Source organism: Physeter macrocephalus, unplaced genomic scaffold, assembly GCF_002837175.3.
Source record: "Physeter macrocephalus isolate SW-GA unplaced genomic scaffold, ASM283717v5 random_384, whole genome shotgun sequence".
Taxonomy (NCBI): Eukaryota; Metazoa; Chordata; class Mammalia; order Artiodactyla; family Physeteridae; genus Physeter; species Physeter macrocephalus.
Genome location: NW_021145670.1, coordinates 1 through 18,841, shown reverse-complemented (window position 1 = coordinate 18,841; position 18,841 = coordinate 1). Strand labels below are relative to the sequence as shown.

The 18,841-nt window shown below is 59.5% G+C and overlaps 1 protein-coding gene across 7 annotated transcripts; it reads left to right on the top strand.

Annotated features, from left to right (window-relative positions):
* Positions 1 to 2,008: 2,008 nt before the first annotated feature.
* On the top strand, positions 2,009 to 18,815 carry LOC102979820 (elastin). 7 transcript variants are annotated; one of them, XM_028485389.2, is made up of 14 exons: positions 2,009 to 2,221; positions 8,217 to 8,267; positions 9,248 to 9,277; positions 10,161 to 10,193; positions 12,323 to 12,352; positions 13,623 to 13,658; positions 14,141 to 14,236; positions 14,481 to 14,543; positions 14,636 to 14,698; positions 15,392 to 15,439; positions 16,434 to 16,505; positions 16,785 to 16,814; positions 17,705 to 17,776; positions 18,428 to 18,815. In XM_028485389.2, the coding sequence occupies exons 1-14, from the start codon at positions 2,140 to 2,142 to the stop codon at positions 18,553 to 18,555; spliced, it is 834 nt and encodes a 277-aa protein (XP_028341190.1). In that variant the 5' UTR covers positions 2,009 to 2,139; the 3' UTR covers positions 18,556 to 18,815. The 7 variants fall into 7 exon arrangements, with proteins under 7 accessions (XP_028341190.1, XP_028341184.1, XP_028341187.1 ...); XM_028485383.1 differs by lacking the exon at positions 18,428 to 18,815 and having other exon boundaries at positions 17,705 to 18,412; XM_028485386.1 differs by lacking the exons at positions 9,248 to 9,277; positions 18,428 to 18,815 and having other exon boundaries at positions 17,705 to 18,412.
* The last annotated feature ends 26 nt before the right edge of the window (positions 18,816 to 18,841 follow it).

Here is an 18,841-nt window from a genome sequence, read left to right as displayed (position 1 = left end):
AGCATGCATGCCCTTCCAAACTCTTGGAGCAGCTGCCACCTGAGACCAGGGAGAGGAAGGGATGGCCCAGGGTCCCAAGGTGACCCAGCATAGAGCCAAGTCTAATACCTACACAGGAGTGGTTCTTGCAGAACTAATGTAGCTACGGTAGCACTATAGGACCAGGACTAGTGTACAGAGCATTTTGGATCTGCAGACGCAGTACAGAAATATATGACCACGTCTTATCCATCTTTGCAATAACCTCCCAGGCGGGAATGTTTATCACCATTTGACAGATGAGGAAGCTGAAGTTCTCTGGAGGGGTTAACCTGCTCGAAAGTGCTAGAACCAGAATTTAGTCCTAGGTCCTACCGAGTCCAGTGCCTGGCCTTTGGCATCTGCACTCCTGGCCTCCCCTGCAGGCCCTGCAGACTGCTTCAGTGCTCCTGGCTGGAGGAGGGGTCCTTTAACCCCTTTCCTCTGACTTGTGGCTGTGTCCTCCTCTCATTCTCCATCTGGGTGCGGGGGAAAGCTCTCAGAACTCGTGGCCTCAACTTTTCCCCCTCACAGGCTGTGATGAGGGCAGGTACCAGATTCCCTCTCCTATCCTCTGGCTCCCAAATTTCTTCCCCACTTGGGTGAGGCGGCATGACCCCCTCGTTTCCCACCCCACCCCATCCCCCAAATCCCCAGGGTCCCCATACCGCACAGTCAGGCGGGAGCAGCCCGAGACCTTCTGGAAATGCTGGTCCCTGCTGTTTTAGCGCAGGGCCGCCCCCTCCTGGCCACCAAAGGAATGTCAGCCCAGGGAGTTCTTCTGGGGCAGGGAGAGAGCCGGCAGTCTGGGGGCTCCTGAGTCTGGTCTGGGTGCTAGGGATGCTCCGCATTGGGACAGGTGGGGGCCAAGTGATAAAGGGGGGCTGGGCCCCCTATCAGTCTGGATGGGCTCCCCAGCCCCCTGGTTCTCTGCAGGGCACCTGGAGATCCAGCCTGACCTTCACCACACACTGCGGCCTCCGCAGGCCTGCATGGGGCTGCACCTCGATCCATGACAGATGGGACCCCTGTGATGTGTCAGCGTCTCCCACATGTCCCCAGATGCCCCTGGGAATGACACCAACAGAGTCTTAACTCCCAGGCTATTCTGCCCGCAGCCCCTTGGCCTCTGCAGACATGGATCCCAGACTGACCCATCACACCCTCCCCAGCTTCAGGCAGGAGGCTGTGACCTTAGCCCACAAAGAATGGAGCCCTGCAGTGCCTCAGGGTCCCCCTTCCTTTCCCCAGGTGCCCCTCGGGGCAGCGCCAACATGATCTCACCTTTCCGGCTAGTCTGCCCACAGGCCCTTGACCTCTATGGATACTGGCCTGGGCCCTGGACCCCAGATCCACCAAGACCCCCGTCCCCAGCTTTGGGCAGGGCTGTCTCTTGCCAGATCTGGGAGTGCTGAGGGAGTCTGGAAGGCTGGGGTGAGGGCAGAGGCACGGGACAGCTGGCCTGTCTCCCCACACTGGGCCCGGGGCCCAGCCGCAGGGGCGGGGGCCTGGCCACTCAGGCCTTGGCTGGGGCCGGATCTTTGGCCGGGCTGCAGGGCCCTCCCTCCAGCTTCCTCTCCCGAGGGCTGTCCTGGCAGGGGCCCCCCTCGCACTTTCTGGCGGGGAACGGGGCCAGCAGTGAAAGAACAGCCACAGAGGGAAAGCAGGAGAGAGATGGGGGAAACTCTGTGTGTGTGTGTGTGTGTGTGTGTGTGTGTGTGTGTGTGTGTGCGCGCGCGCACGCACGTGTGTTTTAAGGAAAAAAGCCCACAGTCCAGTCCAGTCAGACCCAGCCTGGGGAAACTCTGTGTGTGTGTGTGTGTGTGTGTGTGTGTGTGTGTGTGTGTGTGTGTGTGTGTGTGTGTGTGCGCGCGCGCGCACGCACGTGTGTTTTAAGGAAAAAAGCCCACAGTCCAGTCCAGTCAGACCCAGCCTGGGAGGCTGTGAGCCGACCTTTCGTAATTGCCCCCCCCGCGGCCCCCTCCCCGAGGCCTCCCCCTTCTCCCGCCCTCCCACCCGCCCTCTCTCCCTCCCTCTTTCCCTCGCAGACCGACAAGGCAGCAATTACGCTTTGGGGATAAAACGAGGCGCAGAGAGCGGGCTGGGGCATTTCTCCCCGAGATGGCGGGTCCGACAGCGGCAGCCCTGCGGCCCGGAGCCCTCCTGCTTCTGCTGTGCGCCCTCCACCCCTCGCAGCCCGGAGGTAGGCCTCACCCCGCTCCCTGACGCGCCCGCAGCCCTCGGGCCTCCCGCTCAGGTGGCTGGACCAATGGACGAGAGGAAGCTCTTCACCCCGGCATCCTCCAGGGGGTCCCAGGCAGGAGCCCCTCAGCCACTGGATCCTTGGAACCGCCCCTCCCGGGAGCCAGCCGTGCTGAGCAGAAACCTGTCACACGATCGCCCCACGACTGAGGGTGGTCCCAAACCAGCACCGGCTTCTGCTGCCCCAAGAGGGCTGATGGGCCCTGCTCTGTCCTGGGGGATCCCCCGGTATGGGGGTCGCGAGCATGCTGGGGAAGGGCCGACGAGGTCCCGTCGGGTCTGTGGGCACCAGCAGTTTGCACACCTGTGGACCTGCCGGGTGTGCACGTGTGCCCTGGGGGCAGGGGACCCGGGCTGGAGGACAGCTCAGCGGCACTGAGCTCTCTGACCTCCACAGGTTGCATGTCCCCTGGGAAGTCAGGACCCACTCGGAGCAAAGTCAGGGTTAAGTTGCTTATAGTTGCGAGTTGGAAAGCTGCCGCTGTGGTCTGTCCCTGGTGAGGAGCCCTGGGAGCGTGCGCGTGCGCGTGTGCATGTGTGTGTGTGTGCTACACGCTATTGCACAGGTGTGCATGTTGTGTATATGCCCAGAAGTGTCACCAATAGAGGAGGAGGCTTTCTGCGAGGGGATGAATGTTCACAGGTTCATCCTTGGACAGGTGTGTGTGTGTGCGCGCGCGCGCATGTGCGTGTGCGCGTGCGTGCGTGTGTGTGTGTTCGGGAGGAGGGGTGTTGTAGGTACGTGAAAGTGCCCGTTAGCATGTGTAAAAGTCTGCCACCCAACAGGCATGTATACGTGGGAGATCTGGTGTCCAGGTGTGTCATTGGGTGTGGTTTGTCACTGTGCGTGTGAGTGTGTGTGTGTATGTGTGGTATGGAACACAAGCGAGGACAAGGAAGCTGGGGAAGGTATCCGTCTCCTGGCAGAGGGAGAGTGGTGAGTGGCAGGGGCTTGCGTGGACCTCGGGGCCCTCCTGGACCTCCTGGCATGTTCCCTGCCTTGGGTCCCGAGGGCGCCCCCACCCCCCGGGGCTGCTAGCACCTTGGGGGACCCTGGGAGCGGCCTACCAGGGGTCCCTGACGGTGCTCCTGGCCACGGGAAAAGAGAGGTGCAGGCGGCCTCACGAGCCTTTGGTGGGGTAGCCTGGGTGGGGTCTGCTTTCAGGGAGAGTCTTCCTCGCCATGAGAACCGGCCCTTCAGTGGCGGCCAGCGTGGGGAGGGGCACCGGGTGGAGCAGGGCCAGGCCGGAAGGCTGGAGCAGGGGCCTGGGAGCAGGGACTTCCTGCAGAGGTCCACTCCTGGGTCTGGACGAGGCCAAGGGATGGTGTGCACCCTCAGATGGGGCCCATGGGGGGCAGCGAGACGATCCCAGAGGAGCTGCCACCCCCACGTCCCAGAGTAGCAGCTCTGGTCCTGTCTGATCCTCCTCCCCGGAGTTTGTCCCCCGAACATCTGCCTTCCCAGAGAGAGCTCCCACCCCGAGCATGATGGTCAGTCCCCACAGGAACCCTGGGAGTAGAGGATTTTTATCTACGCTTTTCAAATGGGGAGACTGAGGCTCAGACAGGCTAAGGCAGCCCCAGGGGGGTTAGTACCAGCCAGCTCTCTGCCCTGGGCCAGAGATGAGGTGGCCGAAGATTCAGGTTCTGAGCAGCATTTGGGGAGGGCCAGGCGGGGGGCCAAGTACTCTGGGGTGGGCCTGCCCTAAGAAGAATGCATCCTCAATGCCCGGGCTCAATGCTCCGCTGGTCCTGTTCTTTCTTTGCAAACATAAATCTCAGCTCTGTCCCAGGTGGTAGAGTAGCTGGGTCCAAATAAGGGGTGTGTGAATTGATGAGGTCTCCTGGGGTTTGTGCCCAGAGCCTCCCAAAGGAAGTCTGGAGGGATGGGACGTGGGAGGGGCCCCCCACCCAAACGCATATGCGCACACACGCACACACCTGCCTGGCTGTCCTGAGGGAACCCAGCTTCCCCCCACCCCAAGAAGATATTACCCTCATGCGTTCCCCAGTTCCAAAGAACCGTGTTGCCAGGGGAGACAAGGAAGGGGCATCCCGGGAAGACTCTGTGATGGTAAAAGTTGTTTAGACCCATTTAAGATGGGTCAAAAGTAGCTTTGAAGATCAGCTGCCACAAGAGAGAGAAATTAAATCAGTTATAATTGGGACCAGCTGCCCCAAACCCCCAGAAATTTTATCATTTTGGTTTTGGGTGTTTTTTTGTTTGTTGTTTGTTTTCTTATTTCGGAACTGAAGACGGTTTGCAACAGGGATTTTCAGCCCTGGCTGCATAATTGGAGTTACCCGGGAACTTGAAACAATTCTGATGTGGGGTCTCACCCAAGAATTCTTGCTTTATTTGGTCTGGGGAGGGACCCAGACCTGTAGGTCTTGTAAAAAGCTGCCCAGGTGGCTCTGAGGAGGCTCCAGGACCCTGGACCTTGGGGTTAGGGGCTGATCCTGCGCCAAGTCTGCCGGGGCCAAGGCAGGAGGGCAGACATGTCCAGGGGAGGGAGGGGACAGAGTCAGTCACTGGAGGATTGTTTTTGAAAAACCCCTGGCGGCCTTTCTCCATGCAAACGACAAACAGCTTCGTGTGGTCTTATCTGCGCCCCAGGCCGGCCCCCTGGACTTGGAACTGGCAAAGCCCCCTGCCAAGGCCTGCTGGCCTGCTGCTAGCTCCCAAACAGCCATCTCCCAGATCTTTGAACCTAGATCAAAGAATCTGGAACGCAGAATGCCCTGCGTGTGATTGGGGTCAGATGTGGTTCCTGGGCCAGGCACTTCATTTCTCTGACTCTTGGTTTCCCTGGCTGTAAAATGGGGAGAAACATCCCTGCCCTACTTACTGCCTAGGGCTGGCGGGAGGCTCCAGCAATGTAACATTGCAAAAAAAAAAAAAAAAAAAGCATCAAGTAAGAGGACTGTGGGAATGCAAATTTTAAAGACTGTGTATTCTCTTATTCAGAATTTGGTATCTTGGACTGATCAACCCTTATAATTCGTGCACGTTTGTGAGGTTTAATTTTCCCTCTTGCTACTCATGCCACGTTTTGTCCAGTGGGGCGGCAGCCTGTGTGTAAACAGAGATGGCAGTAATGGAGGAAGCTGACAACACTGGGAGAGGGGGTGGCCTAGAGGAGTCCCAGGAAATCCAGAAGGGCTTCACGGAGGAAGTGACATTTGAGTCAGACCTTGAAAAAAGGTAAATGTTCGAGGAACTTCTGTGGATGAGAGGTGGGCCTCAGTCTTTGGGGCTCTGGGAGGAAGAACTAGAGAGACAGAGAGGCAGATTCTATCTCAGTAGGAGGAAGATCTCTCTGCAGGTAGAGCAGACAGCATCGGGAGGTGGGAATTTGCCTGTCACTGGAGGCCTACAAGCAGGAACACAATAGGATGTTTGTAGAAGGAATTTCGGCCCAGGCCAGAAGACAGTTATGATCCCTGAGAGTATGGGATCATGATTCTGAGATGCAAGAGACAAGTTCCACCCTGGGCTAGCCGGTGAAACAAGCCAAACCCACATAAAACAAGACAAGTATGCTCCAGGCCAACTGCTTTGGGCCAGATGAGCAGTAAGAACCACAGGCTCAGAGACGGCAGGGGGGAGAAGCTGAGCCCAGTCTTGGTGGAAGGGTAGGACTTGGATAGAGGAGAGGGCATTCCTGGCAGGAGGAACTTCTCAGGCCAAGGAGGGGAGGTGGGAAGGAGGGTGCCCCTTCCTATGATGGGGCAGGAGAGGAGGCTGCTGCTTTTCGAAGGCCTTTGATCAACTACTGTCTTATTCTATTCTCACCTCTCCTGCACTTGAAGAGAGGCCGGGTGTGGATCCTTTACACCCGCTAAGCCTTCCCTATTTCCTCAGCGCAAAATGGGGATCAAAACCTCTGGCTCCCCAGGCCGTCATGGTTCAGGCGCGGAGTTTGGCAAACCCTGTTGGGATCTGAATCATGGGGGTGGAGAGTAGGGAGAAGAAAGAGCTGGAGACAGAAGAAGCAGAGAAGGAGCTGGCAGGCCCAGGAGGAACCTGGCCACAGGTCAGGGAACAGAACACCAGGAGAGGAAGTGGGGCTTCCGCCAGGCCAGCCCGAGGTGGGGAGACCCCGAGGTGGGGAGACCCTTAGGCTGGTTGGGGATGGACCAGGTCAGACCAGACCCACAGGCAACCTCCTTGCCTCCCCTCCACCTAACTCACCCGTCCTTTATTGAACACCTACTGTATACCTGGCCTCAGGCCATGTACTGTGTAGTGAAGTAGAAACAAAGTGTCACCTTTTTTTTAAGCGGTACCGAGTGCCAGGCCCAGGGTAGGACAGGTCTCGTGAACTCTGCAACAACCTGGCAAGGCAGCAGTTATCAGCCCCCCGTTGCTACAAAGGAAACTGAGGTTCAGAGAGGTTAAGTGACTTGCCTGAGGTCACACAGATGGTAAGAAGTGGCACAGCCAAGTAATATTAGAGGCCAGATGGGTCTATCCTGAGCCCCTTGCTCCCTTCACCCACCCTGTCGTTCCTGCAGTCTGCCCTGGAGCAGAGGGTTAGAGAGGGAGGAAGGGGAGGAGGGAGAGAGGCCGAGGCAGAGAAAGGCCTGGAGCACAACAGGGAAAGGCACATAAGAGACAGAGCTCAGAGCTCAGAGCGGGAGGCCGGGGCCAGAGAAGGCATCAAAGGCCTGGGGCGGACCATGTGTGCACTTGGCAGCTGATGACAGGACCCAGGCGCTCATTCCCAGCAGGCGCAGCCTCCTGGGGCCACTGCCCTGAGCCCCCGAGGCTCTGAGCAGATTGCTTAGACACTCCAGGCCTGGACTGCAGTGCCCGGGGAGCCTCAGGCCCGGGGTGGGGAGGTAGAGGGGTGGCGCCGGGGCTTTGGCACGGGGTGGCCATGACAGCTTGGCATCCTCCACCCTGCTGGGCCGTGGCTTAGGCTGACAGGGCCCTGAGCCCAGCAGGCCAGACGTCTGCTGGGCACACTGCAGAGCCGCCCGACACTGTCCCCCAACCGAGTCTGTGCCCCATTCAGCAGGGTGGTGCTGGGGCCCGGGCTGGGGCACCGGCAAGGCGGCTTGTCAAGGCTGGGGCCGTTCTGTGGCGGTGGAGTCGGGGCCCGGTCTGCACCAGGATTGTCTGTTGCCATGACAACGTGCAGGCTGGGTCTGGGGCCCTGCATCACAGTATTCCCCGGTGAGAGCTTCACTGGTCCGTGGGGACTGAACTCGTGATCTGGGCTGGGCTGACAGCCCCTGGACTGGCCAGTGAATTAGCTTTTCCTTAGGAAACTATTCACTTTGCTCATTCATGGAGTCCCCCCTCTGGGCCCCGGCGCCTCCTTAGGCAGCTCTGTGTCAGACAGCCAGAGCACCACCCAACCACTGCTGCCCGGTGGCTGGGGACGCGGACCTCACACCGTCCTCTCAGCGTGGGAATGGCTGCACTTTTGTCGGCGGCAGCCGCAATTCCTTACCGCTCACTGTCACAGTCCGGCCTGCCCTCACACGACTCTGGCCCCCGCCCGTGCCGCTCAGGGCTGGAGAGGCTTGGCTGTCCTGCAAAAGATGCTCAGACCCAGCCCCGTGCCGGGCTCTCTCCAGGTAACGCAGTGCAAACCGTTATGCTCAGAGGAGTAGCCTGGCTTTGAATCCAGGCTCCATCTCTTTCCACCTGTGTGACCCCCCCCCCGCCCCGCCCCCCGCACATCCCTTAACCTCTCTGAGCCTGACTTCACATCTGTTAACATGAAGATAATAATCCCTGCCCTTCCAACCTCACCAGGCCATTTTGAGGAGCATGAATGAGAAAATGCTTTGTAAACATTATTTGCTTAGTCAACCTAAATTGCTTTGCAGACTCGCAATATTATTATCATCATCATTATCTTTATCGTTAGCGTGCTTTTATTCATTCTGGCTAATGGGGGACTCGACCTACTTCCTTCCAGGGGTCCCAGGGGCCGTTCCTGGTGGAGTGCCTGGAGGCGTCTTCTACCCAGGTAATGTACATGAAATTGTCACACGCCCTGGTAAGACAGAGGGTGATTACATTTGCAAGAGATGCACTGCAGAAGGGAAGAACATTGGCACACCCACCCCCAGAGGACCCATAAGTTACTCCTATTTTAAAAAGCAGTTACATGATGCTATTTTGCAACTATTAAGAGCACAAATTTTCTGAAAGATGAAACGCAATGCTTGTGAGACTGTCAGAAAGCGGCCACCTCACCGATCCCTGCTGTTTAGTCTTTGAACCATTCACCTCACTCTTGCAAACCCATTCAAAGGAAATAACTGCAAAGAAGAGAAAAAGAACCATCTGCCCCAAGGTTCATAGGAATGTTCCTTGCAAAAATGCAAACAAGAAACCCACCTGACTGGAGGGTGTGATTAAATAAACTTATATGCTGCAACTACTAAAAATTATGAAGGTGCTATCTGTCAGGTAACATGGTAAAGAGATTTTCAAGTAAAAACAATATGAAAGCAAGGACTCGGTGCAGATGGAGATTGGGCCCCCCTCCAATAAAAGAAAATGGGCAGGATATTAACTCAATGGCATGGCGGGGGTGGGGCGGGGGGCGTATTTTCTTTTTTTTTTTTTTAACATCTTTATTGGACTATAATTGCTTTACAATTTTTCTTTTAATTTAGAAAAAAGCATAATGTTTTAAAGTAGATTGAAACATCAATACTAATATTTTCAATACTTACAAAGTGTCTGAGTGTTCAGAACCAACGTGGAAGTGAGGGCAGCTACCAGCACACTCCCAGGCACACACGGACACACAGCTGTTTCCCCGATGAGATGGATGAGGAAACGGAGGCTCACAGAGGTCAAGGCTTGCCCAAGGTCATATGGCTAGGCAGCGGTGGATTTGACCAGGGTCAATGGATGGCTTCCTGGAAGGGGCCCTGATGGTCCCCTCTCTCTCTCTCTCTCTCTCTCTCTCTCTCTCTCTCTCTGCTCTCAACACAGGGGCTGGTCTCGGAGGCCTGGGAGGCGGAGGTGAGCTCAGACACCAAACTTGGTTCCTCAGCGATGGGGTCTGGATCTCACTCCAGTCCAAGGCCCAGACATTAAGGGACCCCTCATTTCGCAGACCGAGCATCCAGTGGGGAGGGATTTGTCTAAGAACTAGAACTCACGAGCCCCCTAAGCCCCTCCCCCTGGCCTCTTTCCCTGGGGGCCCTGCCTTCTTTCATATTCCTTTCTTTTTTTTCAAATTAATTAATTTATTTATTTTTGGCTGCGTTGGGTCTTGGTTGCTGCGCGCAGGCTTTCTCTAGTTGCTGCGGTCGGGGGCTACTCTTCATTGTGGTGCGTGGGCTTCTCATCGCGGTGGCTTCTCTTGTTGCGGAGCACGGGCTCTAGGCACACAGGTTCAGTTGTTGTGGCTCGCGGGCTCTAGAGCGCAGGCTCAGTAGTTGTGGCATGTGGGCTCAGTAGTTGTGGCTCGCAGGCTCTAGAGCGCAGGCTCAGTAGTTGTGGCACACAGGCTTAGTTGCTCTGCGGCACGTGGGATCTTCCCGGACCAGGGCTCCAACCCATGTCCCCCGCACTGACAGGCGGATTCTTAACCACTGTGCCACCAGGGAAGCCCCTCTTTCATATTTCTTTTGATCCTCAGTAATATCCCTGCAAAGCCAACTGCGCGGGAAGCATCATCCCCCTTCAAAGGCTGGGAAACAGTGTGAGAGAGGGTAACCCCAAATCAGGGCCAGAGCTGGGCTTCCCACCCAGGCATGTGGACACTGGGCTCCCAGCAGCTCCCTGTGCGGAGGGCAGGGCCATTCCTCACCCCACAGTGAGACCCCACAGCGCCCTGGGGGATCGTGGTGGGTCAGGTGGGCTGGGACTCCCCATTTACCACCATCTCTTCCCTCTGCAGCTCTGGGCCCTGGAGGCAAACCACCCAAGCCAGGTAAGACCCGTGGCCTCAGAGCACTGAGTGAGTGCCGGCGGGGCAGGGGAGGGAAGGGTCCGCAGCCTATGGATGGAGGAGGGGGGGAAGTGGTGGGAGGCAACAGCCTCTCTGTCCGCTAGTCAACCCCACCTATGACCTGGCTAGGGCCAAGCTCCGGGGCATCCAGGGTCAGGAGGCTGGAGGCAGCTTGCTGTCCTCCATGTGTGAGGGGTGTCTGGCACCGACCTTGCCAGTACCTATGTGCCCAGCTGCCCTGACTGTTCCCTGTGCACAGGGTCCCAGAAACAGCCCTGGTGCTGGAGTCAAAGGTAGGAATTGATTTTCCAGTAGCCACCAAGCCTGTGGGCTCAGACACAGACGGTGGGCCCCATACTCTGCCTGAATGGTCCCTGAGCACAGACCAAGCCCTCTCTTACTCCAGGCCAAGATCCTAGATATCCCTGTCCTTAATGACAACCTGAGCCCTTATCCTGACCCCAGGCTGACTCTTGACCCCAGACCAAGCCCTGAACCTAACCCTAGGCTGCACCCTGCCCTGGCCCCAGATGAGCTTCCTTCCCAGGCCCCTTCCAGCTGTGTCCAGACCAAGGAGTTTTCCAGTATGAAGATGTGGCCAGGTCTATGCTGGCCTTGCCCATGGGGCTTGGATCTGCCACTAGGGTCCACCATCAGCTCCAGAGAACACACCCCCAGGAAAGAGGGAGGGCGGGTTCCTCCTCCAGGAGGCCTTGGTGGATAAGGAGCAGGTGGAGGAAGGGGCGTCTCTGTCCGGATTTATGGCCCTAACATCATGAGACGCTTCACATGCAGCCCTGGCACCCCCCACCCTGATCCGTGTCTCCCTGGCTCTGAAGCCTGGGACTACAGGACAGTTTGCATGTCCAACAGCTCTTACGAAATCCAGATGTTCGATGATTCAAGTGCAAGTGAATCTACAAGACCCAGCTTCCCCTTCCCTGCAAGCCCATCTGGCTTATGAAACTACAGGGCTAGGGCTGGGGCCAGGCGAGAGAGATGCAGGAGGGCAGGAGGCCTGGGCAAGGGGTTTGCTGGGGTCTGTTGGGGTCTGCAAGGCTGGAGCCCTCGGGATTCACTGCTTATCCCACCTGAACCTGTTTCCTATCTTCTCGGAGGGGTGAGTGATCTTAGCAGGGTCTTTGACTGTAGAGAGAGAACAGGGAAAGGCTTGATAAACAAAGGTGTGGAATTAGGATCGTGCTTAGCTGCAAAGACCCAAATGGTAGCTGTCGTGACTACAGAGCTAGAACAGGGATTGATTGATCCCATTGGCAGCAGGGGACACATGGCAGGTTGTGATGAAACACCGAAGAGAAGACTGCAAAAACTGCATTCAGTTGCAGTTGATAAAGTGAAGCTTTTATTAATGAAAGGTTTAGTTTAGACTTCCAAAAGAACTTCTGGCTTGGGGGTGAAGGCGTAGACCGAGAGGAAAGTCAGAGCATCTGCTGATGAAAAGGGGCTGGACTCCATGACCTCCCTGAGGTCATCTTTCAGCCTTAGGACTCTGGGCTACAAAGGCCTGGACAGGGCCACAGTGCCCCCCCCCCCACAAAGGGCAGCTCCCCACATCCGGGCAGCAGGGACGTCTGGGCCTGCCCAGATGGGATGGAACTGGGCACAGACAATGCATGTCATGCTTGGGAACAACTAATCTGTTGGCGAGTGGAGGGTGGGTGGCCTGGCAGCTGCTCCACGTGGGCCTTGGCGGGTGGCCCTCTCTGGGCTCTCAGTGGGGGACCAGGCAGCTGGGAGCCAGCCCCACCTACAACCCCAGCACCGGCTGGAGGCCAGTCACCCACGTGAGGGGACGGGAAGGAGCGGGGGGCCCACCCACTGGTCACCCTGGCAGGCTGCAGACACTCTGCAGCCTCTGCCCACAAGCCCTCTGGTCCCAGGAAGGTCTGGAACACGCTGGCCATTTTGTAAGTGGGGAAACTGAGTCTCAGAGAGGCGAAGTGACTTGCTCTTTCATGCAAGGAGTAGCTTGGGACAGCGGGATTTGAACCCAGGGCTCTCTGACTCCAGGGGAGAGAGACGGTTGGGTAAGCCAGGCCCCTGGGTAACCAACCGTGGTCAACTCCTCGTCCCTCTCTCCTCCCTTCTAGGGGCTGGACTCCTGGGGGCATTTGGGCCAGGTGAGCGCCCAGGAAGGAGGGCATGTAGCTGGTCATGCTGTGGGGTGGCCCTGGGACCAGACAACTCTGGGGGAGCACGGGACGGGGGCAGACGGCTGCACAGGGGCTGCATGCCCTACCCCACACACCCAGCCTCTTCTCACTTCCTGTTCGGTCCCCGTCCCCTCCTCCCAGCCCCTCTGTGGTCAGGAAAGGCCCGAGCGTGTCCGCTGCCCTGTTGGCGCTCAGGACACAGGCCTGGCTGGAGAGAAACCCCTGCCAGAGCTGGGGAGGGGCAGGGCATGCAGTCCTGGGAAGCGGACCCAGGCACGCCCCACGCCCAGCTAGACCACACCACACCTGCCCAGAAGGGAGACCGGCCAGAGTCAGAGGCCCATCTTACAGAGGGGCTGGCTGGGTTTCAGACGGGCCAGCTCCCAAAAGTAGGAAATGGGGTCGGGGGACCACACCCAGTGAAAGCCAGGTGGACTCTCCCGGGCTCAGCAGTCCTGCATGTTTGAGGTCGGTCCCCAGAGAGGCCGCCCCTGAGCTTGGAACCCTGGTGGCCAGGACTGGTGCCTGTGGGAGAGATTCTCACATAACTGGAAACAAAGCCGGCACGGTTGTGAACTCGAACCTGATTGCCCATCGGTCCTGGCCAGAGCCGTGGAATGTCTCCTGGAGGGGGAAAAGGAGAGATTGAGCCCAGATGTGGGAAGGAGGGAGCCAGAGGGACCCATTCGGCTTTTCATAAACATTCTAGCGTCTGTCTGCAGGCAGGGAGGCTCCCGGACTGCAGGGCAGGCTAGACGGATGGACAAAATGGGCTCCAGATACAGGGGAGAGGGCGTGGCCTGAGGCAGGGGACCCCTGCGAGGAAGCCAATGAGAGGCCTGGGGTGGGGCAGCTCACGTGGGAACAGAGCAGGGCCTGGCCTGGGTGAGGTCCTGCTGGCAGCTCAGCCCCAGCCCTCACAGAAAGCCCTTCTGGGTCCCTCATTAGGTGGCGGGCCTTCTAAGGGAAGTGAGGTCTGTTCAGGGCGTGTTGTAGGGAGTCAACGCAGTCAGTCCACATGGCACAGAGCAGTTGGTTGCTAAACAGCGGCTGCTATTTTATCAGATTGGCCCCTGAGTACCACAGGTTTGAGCCCAGCTGAGGGCCCTGAGGGCCACACGCCGACCACAGCATCGCCAGGTTCCTGCCCCTACTCCACGAGACCCCTTCCACCCTGGGCGCAGGAACGAGGCCCCATACCAGCCCCTCACCCGGCTCTGTCTTCTTCTCCCCGCAGGTGCCGGAGGGCTCATAGGCGCTGGCCTTGGGGCAGGTTAGTGTTGACACCAGGCAAGTTGCCCCTCTGGGGGCCGGTATGGAGGGCAGCTAGGGGTACAGGGATGCGGACCGGGCCTGTCCTGGGCACTGGTGTGGGGGGCGGTGCTGAGACCACCTGCCCCGAGCGGCTGTCCAGGGCACAAGGGAATCCCAGCTGGGTCCTGGGTGCTGTTATAACCTAGTAACGAGAGCTGGAGGGAAGCAGCCCCGGGAGCCCAAAGGAGTCGCCCACCTCGGCGGGGCTCCAGGAAGGCTTTTCGGAGGAGGGAGGTGTGGAAGTTTGACCCCGAAAGATCCCTGCGGTTTGTCAGGCCGAGCGGAGCAGCCTGCCCCATGCTGCCCGCTGACACTGCACCCAGCCCTGGGAGCAGCCGTCACAGCTTTGCGTGGGGCAGAAGAGCCTCAAGTGTACCTCGTGGGCAGGGCGGGCCGGGGAAGGGCCGCGGGCAGGACCTCACCCTGTCCTCCTCTCCGCAGGGCTCGGGGCCTTTCCCGCAGGGGCCTACCCAGGAGCTCTGGTGCCCGGCGGCCCGGCTGGCGCTGCTGCAGCCTACAAAGCCGCTGCCAAGGCCGGTGAGTGTTACCCTTTGGGACGTGCCATAAGCCTCTGGCCTCCGCAGGCTCTCCACTTTGCAAAGAACCTTCCTTGAAGGGCAGGCAGACAGGAGCCTCAGCTGCCTCTCCTGGGGGTGTGGGGAGGCAGCCAGCTGTCCCCGCGTCTCAGAGGTGGTGGCAGGCCCAGACCTGAGCCCCGGGCCCTCCTGCCTTTGACCGTGCCTGGTGTGACCTCTCTCCTCTCCCACTCCTGGCTCTGTAGGTGCTGCGGGGCTTGGTGGTATCGGTGGCATTGGTGGTGTTGGTGGCTTAGGAGTGTCTACAGGTGTGGAGGCGAGACCTGGGTGGTCCCGGTGAAGGCCGCAGGGCCGGCGGGGGGGGGTGGAGCCCGCTCTGACGTGGCCCCTTTCCTACCAGGTGCGGTGGTACCTCAGCTCGGAGCAGGAATTGGAGCTGGAGGGAAGCCCGGGAAGGTGCCAGGTCAGTGTGGATGGAGTCCCTGGGGGTGGAGGGCAGAGGTCAGGGAGGAGCGAGAGCTTCTGAGGCCCGCCGGGCAGGAAGGACAGGGCCTGGCTGCAGCAGGGCAGGGGGCATAGCCAGGCCCAGAACATGGTGCCGTGTCCCACATAGGGGCGAGGGGCCCTGGTCTACCTTCCAGGCCCCTCTTCCAGGACATTGGAGCAGACCTCAGAGACAGACTCTGTGACATCCACATTCAGGCGACAGATGGGGACGCTGAGGCTCCAAATAGGGAGTGGGCGCAGAAGGGCCCGCCCCGTCACTGCGGAGCGGGGTGAGCCCGAGGTCCGCCGGCTCCCCATCCGGTGCTTGTTGGTCTGCACCAGGCCCTTCAGGAAGTGACTTCAGGTTAAACAAAAGGCTGCCTGAGTCCACACAGCAGGGAGGGAACATCTGGAAGCTGTTAACCCAGAGGTGGGCTGGGCCGGCCATGTAAACAGGCTCCAGGAGATGGGACAAATCTACGCACAGAAGGGTTTGCAGATGACTTCCGGAACTTACGGGAGGAGGGCTGCAGCCACCGCACGTGTCCCTCGCTGTTCCCACCGGGCACCCAGGTGGCTGGCTTGGGAGCCCTGGAGCTGCCACGGCGGGAAGGGCCACGAGGGGCCCCTGGAGGCCAGGCTGCGGCTCACACTGCTTCTTTGGCCACAGGTGTGGGGCTCCCAGGTGTATACCCAGGTGGAGTGCTCCCAGGCGCAGGTGAGAGCAAGGAGGAAAAGGGGACCCTATAGCAAGGAGAGCAGACCCTGGCAGCCTCCCCGGGGGCCCCCCACCTCCCCCGATGCCGAGGCCACCAGAGACCTTGGGTCCTGACCGGCATTTTCTCTCTAAGCATTAAAGCTCAGGCTACAGACATAAGATCTCTGGTTGTCTTTCCCCTACGAAGATCAACAAGCTTCCCCCGGCCCCCCAGAGCCCTGAGCCCAGGCCCAGACCCAGACATCATCACAGCCTGCAGTGGGCCCCCAAGGACAGACCAAGTCCCTAGTGTGGCCAGCTGGTTCCCAAAAGCCATAAGTCACCAGGGGGCCCACCCAGTGCATCCGCCCTGCAGGAGACCCTCGGAGCTGCCCTCTCAACCTCCTTTCCCCACCAGGGCCCGGCCACCCCACCCAACTTGTGACCTCTTGAATTCCCCCAAAAGCCCAGACTCGGGCTGCTCTGCGGGATTTGCTGGCAGAGTGTCCCTCCCTCGGCCCCTCGCTGCCACGGTGGCCCCGCCCCAGGGGAGACAGGAGAGGTGGCAGCCCTGGACACTGGCAAATGGAGTCTCGCCCACCCAGAGCAGATGACTGCTTTGTGTTTGCTTGTGAATCACATCCAGTGAGAGCCCCCCAAGGTCACAGGCCTCCCCGACCTGCAGACTCTTCCCACTTCTGGCAGGCTTCTACCGTCTGCCTTCTCTGATGAGGGTGCACGGGGCGGTGGGAAATTAACTCCAGTTTAGAGACAGGCCAACAGAAACACAGAAGCACATGGCTAGCAAACAGGATTAAACCTTCTGACCCTAGGTCAGATGGGGAAGAAAAGTCATCACCAAAGAGGCCCTGCCCCCACCCCGTGAGCCATGCCAGTAGCTGACAGTCAGGGCAGAAGGAGGCCGGCTGTGTCACTGACGGGGGCGTGGTCCCGGGCTGGACCTTCCAGGCCGGCCTTCCCACGCCCACCGCGAGCCCCCTCTTTGCCCCTTCAGGAGCTCGGTTCCCGGGTGTAGGGGTGCTCCCCGGGGTTCCCACCGGAGCAGGAGTCAAGGCCAAGGCCCCAGGTATGTTGCCAGCTGGGCTGGGGACCCGTGGTGGGAATCTCCATTCACCCTCAGTCCCCTCCGTCCTGGGGTGAGGGGCGGGGACCCCGGGCTCCGCCGGCTGAGACGGGCGGCACATCTCTCAGAAATCCCCGAGCGTGTCTGAGGCAGCATGAGCTGGGAGGTCCGGGCAGAAGTGGCCACGGCTCGGGTCAGCCCGCCCCTCGGCGCTGCCTTTGGTGCATGGGTGCCCCGTGCCCGTGGTGGCAGGGCTGCAGTGATGGCTCCTTGTCACTGCAGGTGGAGTCGGAGCTTTTGCCGGAATCCCAGGTAAGGCAAGGCTGGGTCCCCCACGCCAATGAGGGTGGGCAGGCCAACGGGTCGGCCAGCCGGGCAGGAGATCCTCCCCTGGGAGGGGCTGGGCGTGCCTACTGCTCCAGGCCTCGGACTGGCTTCAGCACAAAGTGGCATCAATCATAGGCCTGCTTCCCCTGTCCCAACCCTCTGTCTGGGAGCCCAGATGAGCCCAGAAAACCCAGCAGTCTGTGCCAAATGCCACAAGGGCTACAGGCCCTGAGTGTGGCCCAAGCCCCAGGAGGGAGAGTGTCGTGCAGCTTCCAGAAGGAAGTGGCCCATCACTGGGGGTTGCTCTGCTGGCCGATGAGAAAGAGGCAGGAAGGCCCTCTAGGCACTAGGACGGTTTCCGGATTCCGGATGTCATGGGAGCTCATTCTGGCTGAGCAGAAAGTGGAGCGACAGGCTTCCCTGGTGGCGCGGTGGTTGAGAGTCCGCCTGCCGATGCAGGGGACGCGGGTTCGTGCCCCGGTCCGGGAGGATCCCGCGTGCCGCGGGGCGGCTGGGCCCGTGAGCCACGGCCGCTGAGCCTGCGCGTGCGGAGCCTGTGCTCCGCAACGGGAGAGGGCTTCCCTGGTGGCGCGGTGGTTGAGAGTCCGCCTGACGATGCAGGGGACGCGGGTTCGTGCCCCGGTCCGGGAGGATCCCGCGTGCCGCGGGGCGGCTGGGCCCGTGAGCCACGGCCGCTGAGCCTGCGCGTGCGGAGCCTGTGCTCCGCAACGGGAGAGGCCACAACAGTGAGAGGCCCGCGTACCGCAAAAAAAAAAAAAAAGAAAAAAAAAGAAAGTGGAGCGTGAGGCTGGGGCTTCTCAGAGGCTGCTGGCCCGAGTGGCTGGGACCTGATTTTGCTCTCCTGGTTCCCACAGGAGTTGGACCCTTTGGAGGTCAGCAGCCTGGAGTCCCTCTGGGGTACCCCATCAAGGCACCCAAGCTGCCAGGTAAGGCAGAAGGAGGATTCGAGAGACACCACTCGCTGGGCCTCCCTACTGGGAAGCCAGCTTGGGAGGGCACTTGTTTGGCCACCTGTGTCTTTGGGTGGATGGGGGTAGTCAGGAAACCTGGTATTAAAGCCCATTTCTGGTCGCCAGCAAAGGGAAGCAGCGGGAAGCCATCCTGCAGGTGTTGGTCTCACTCCCATGCACACACATGCACAAGTGTGCACACACGTGCACAGAGACCCGTAGCCTTGATGGGAAACCACTTGTGTTGTTACTAAGAAACACCATTCACTGGAAAGACCCCTCTGATGTCAACCCACCTCCACCCCAGCAATCAGCTCACATGCCGAGCTGTTTCCTGATGGGGGGGAGAGTAAGGAAGATACTCAGACTCTAGGGCCGTGGCAGGGCCTGGGTTGGTAGAAGAACGGGTGTCCCATCATGCCCGGGGGCAGGGGTGTCCTCTCCCTCCTCCACCAAGGCCTCTGCTCTCCCGAGAGCCTCTGAGAGCAGCTCACAGCCTTGGTGGAGGCGGCGCAGTCTCGGGCTTCAGTACCTGTGGGAATAGGTCTGTCTACCCAGGTAGTGGGGGCCCAGTGAGGCTGGGGGCCGCCATGGGGCAGCCCCTGATCCCACACTCCGTCTCCTCAGGTGGCTACGGACTGCCCTACAGCACTGGGAAACTGCCCTATGGTAAGGCCCTCTTAGACTGGCGGGCTTCTGGCTCTCTCCAGCTGCGGGGTTCTGGCAAGGGAGCTGTGGCCCCAGCTCAGGGCTAGGAGAGCACCAGCTGGAGGGAGGGGGTGGTGTGGAAACGTGGACTCATGGAACTTGGACTCAGACAGCCTCATTCTCAATCCTGGCCCTCGCACTTATCACCAGGTCTTGGGAGAACCAGTTTCTTCTCTGAGCCTCAGTGTCTTTGTCTGTAAAATGGGAATGACCAACCCATACACATTTATATTTAACTCTGGCTGGGGGGGATAGGTGGAGACTCTGGGTGGCCTGGCCCTTGAAGGGCAGGGGAGGCAGCAGCCATGGTGAGGTCCACATGGATGCCCAGAG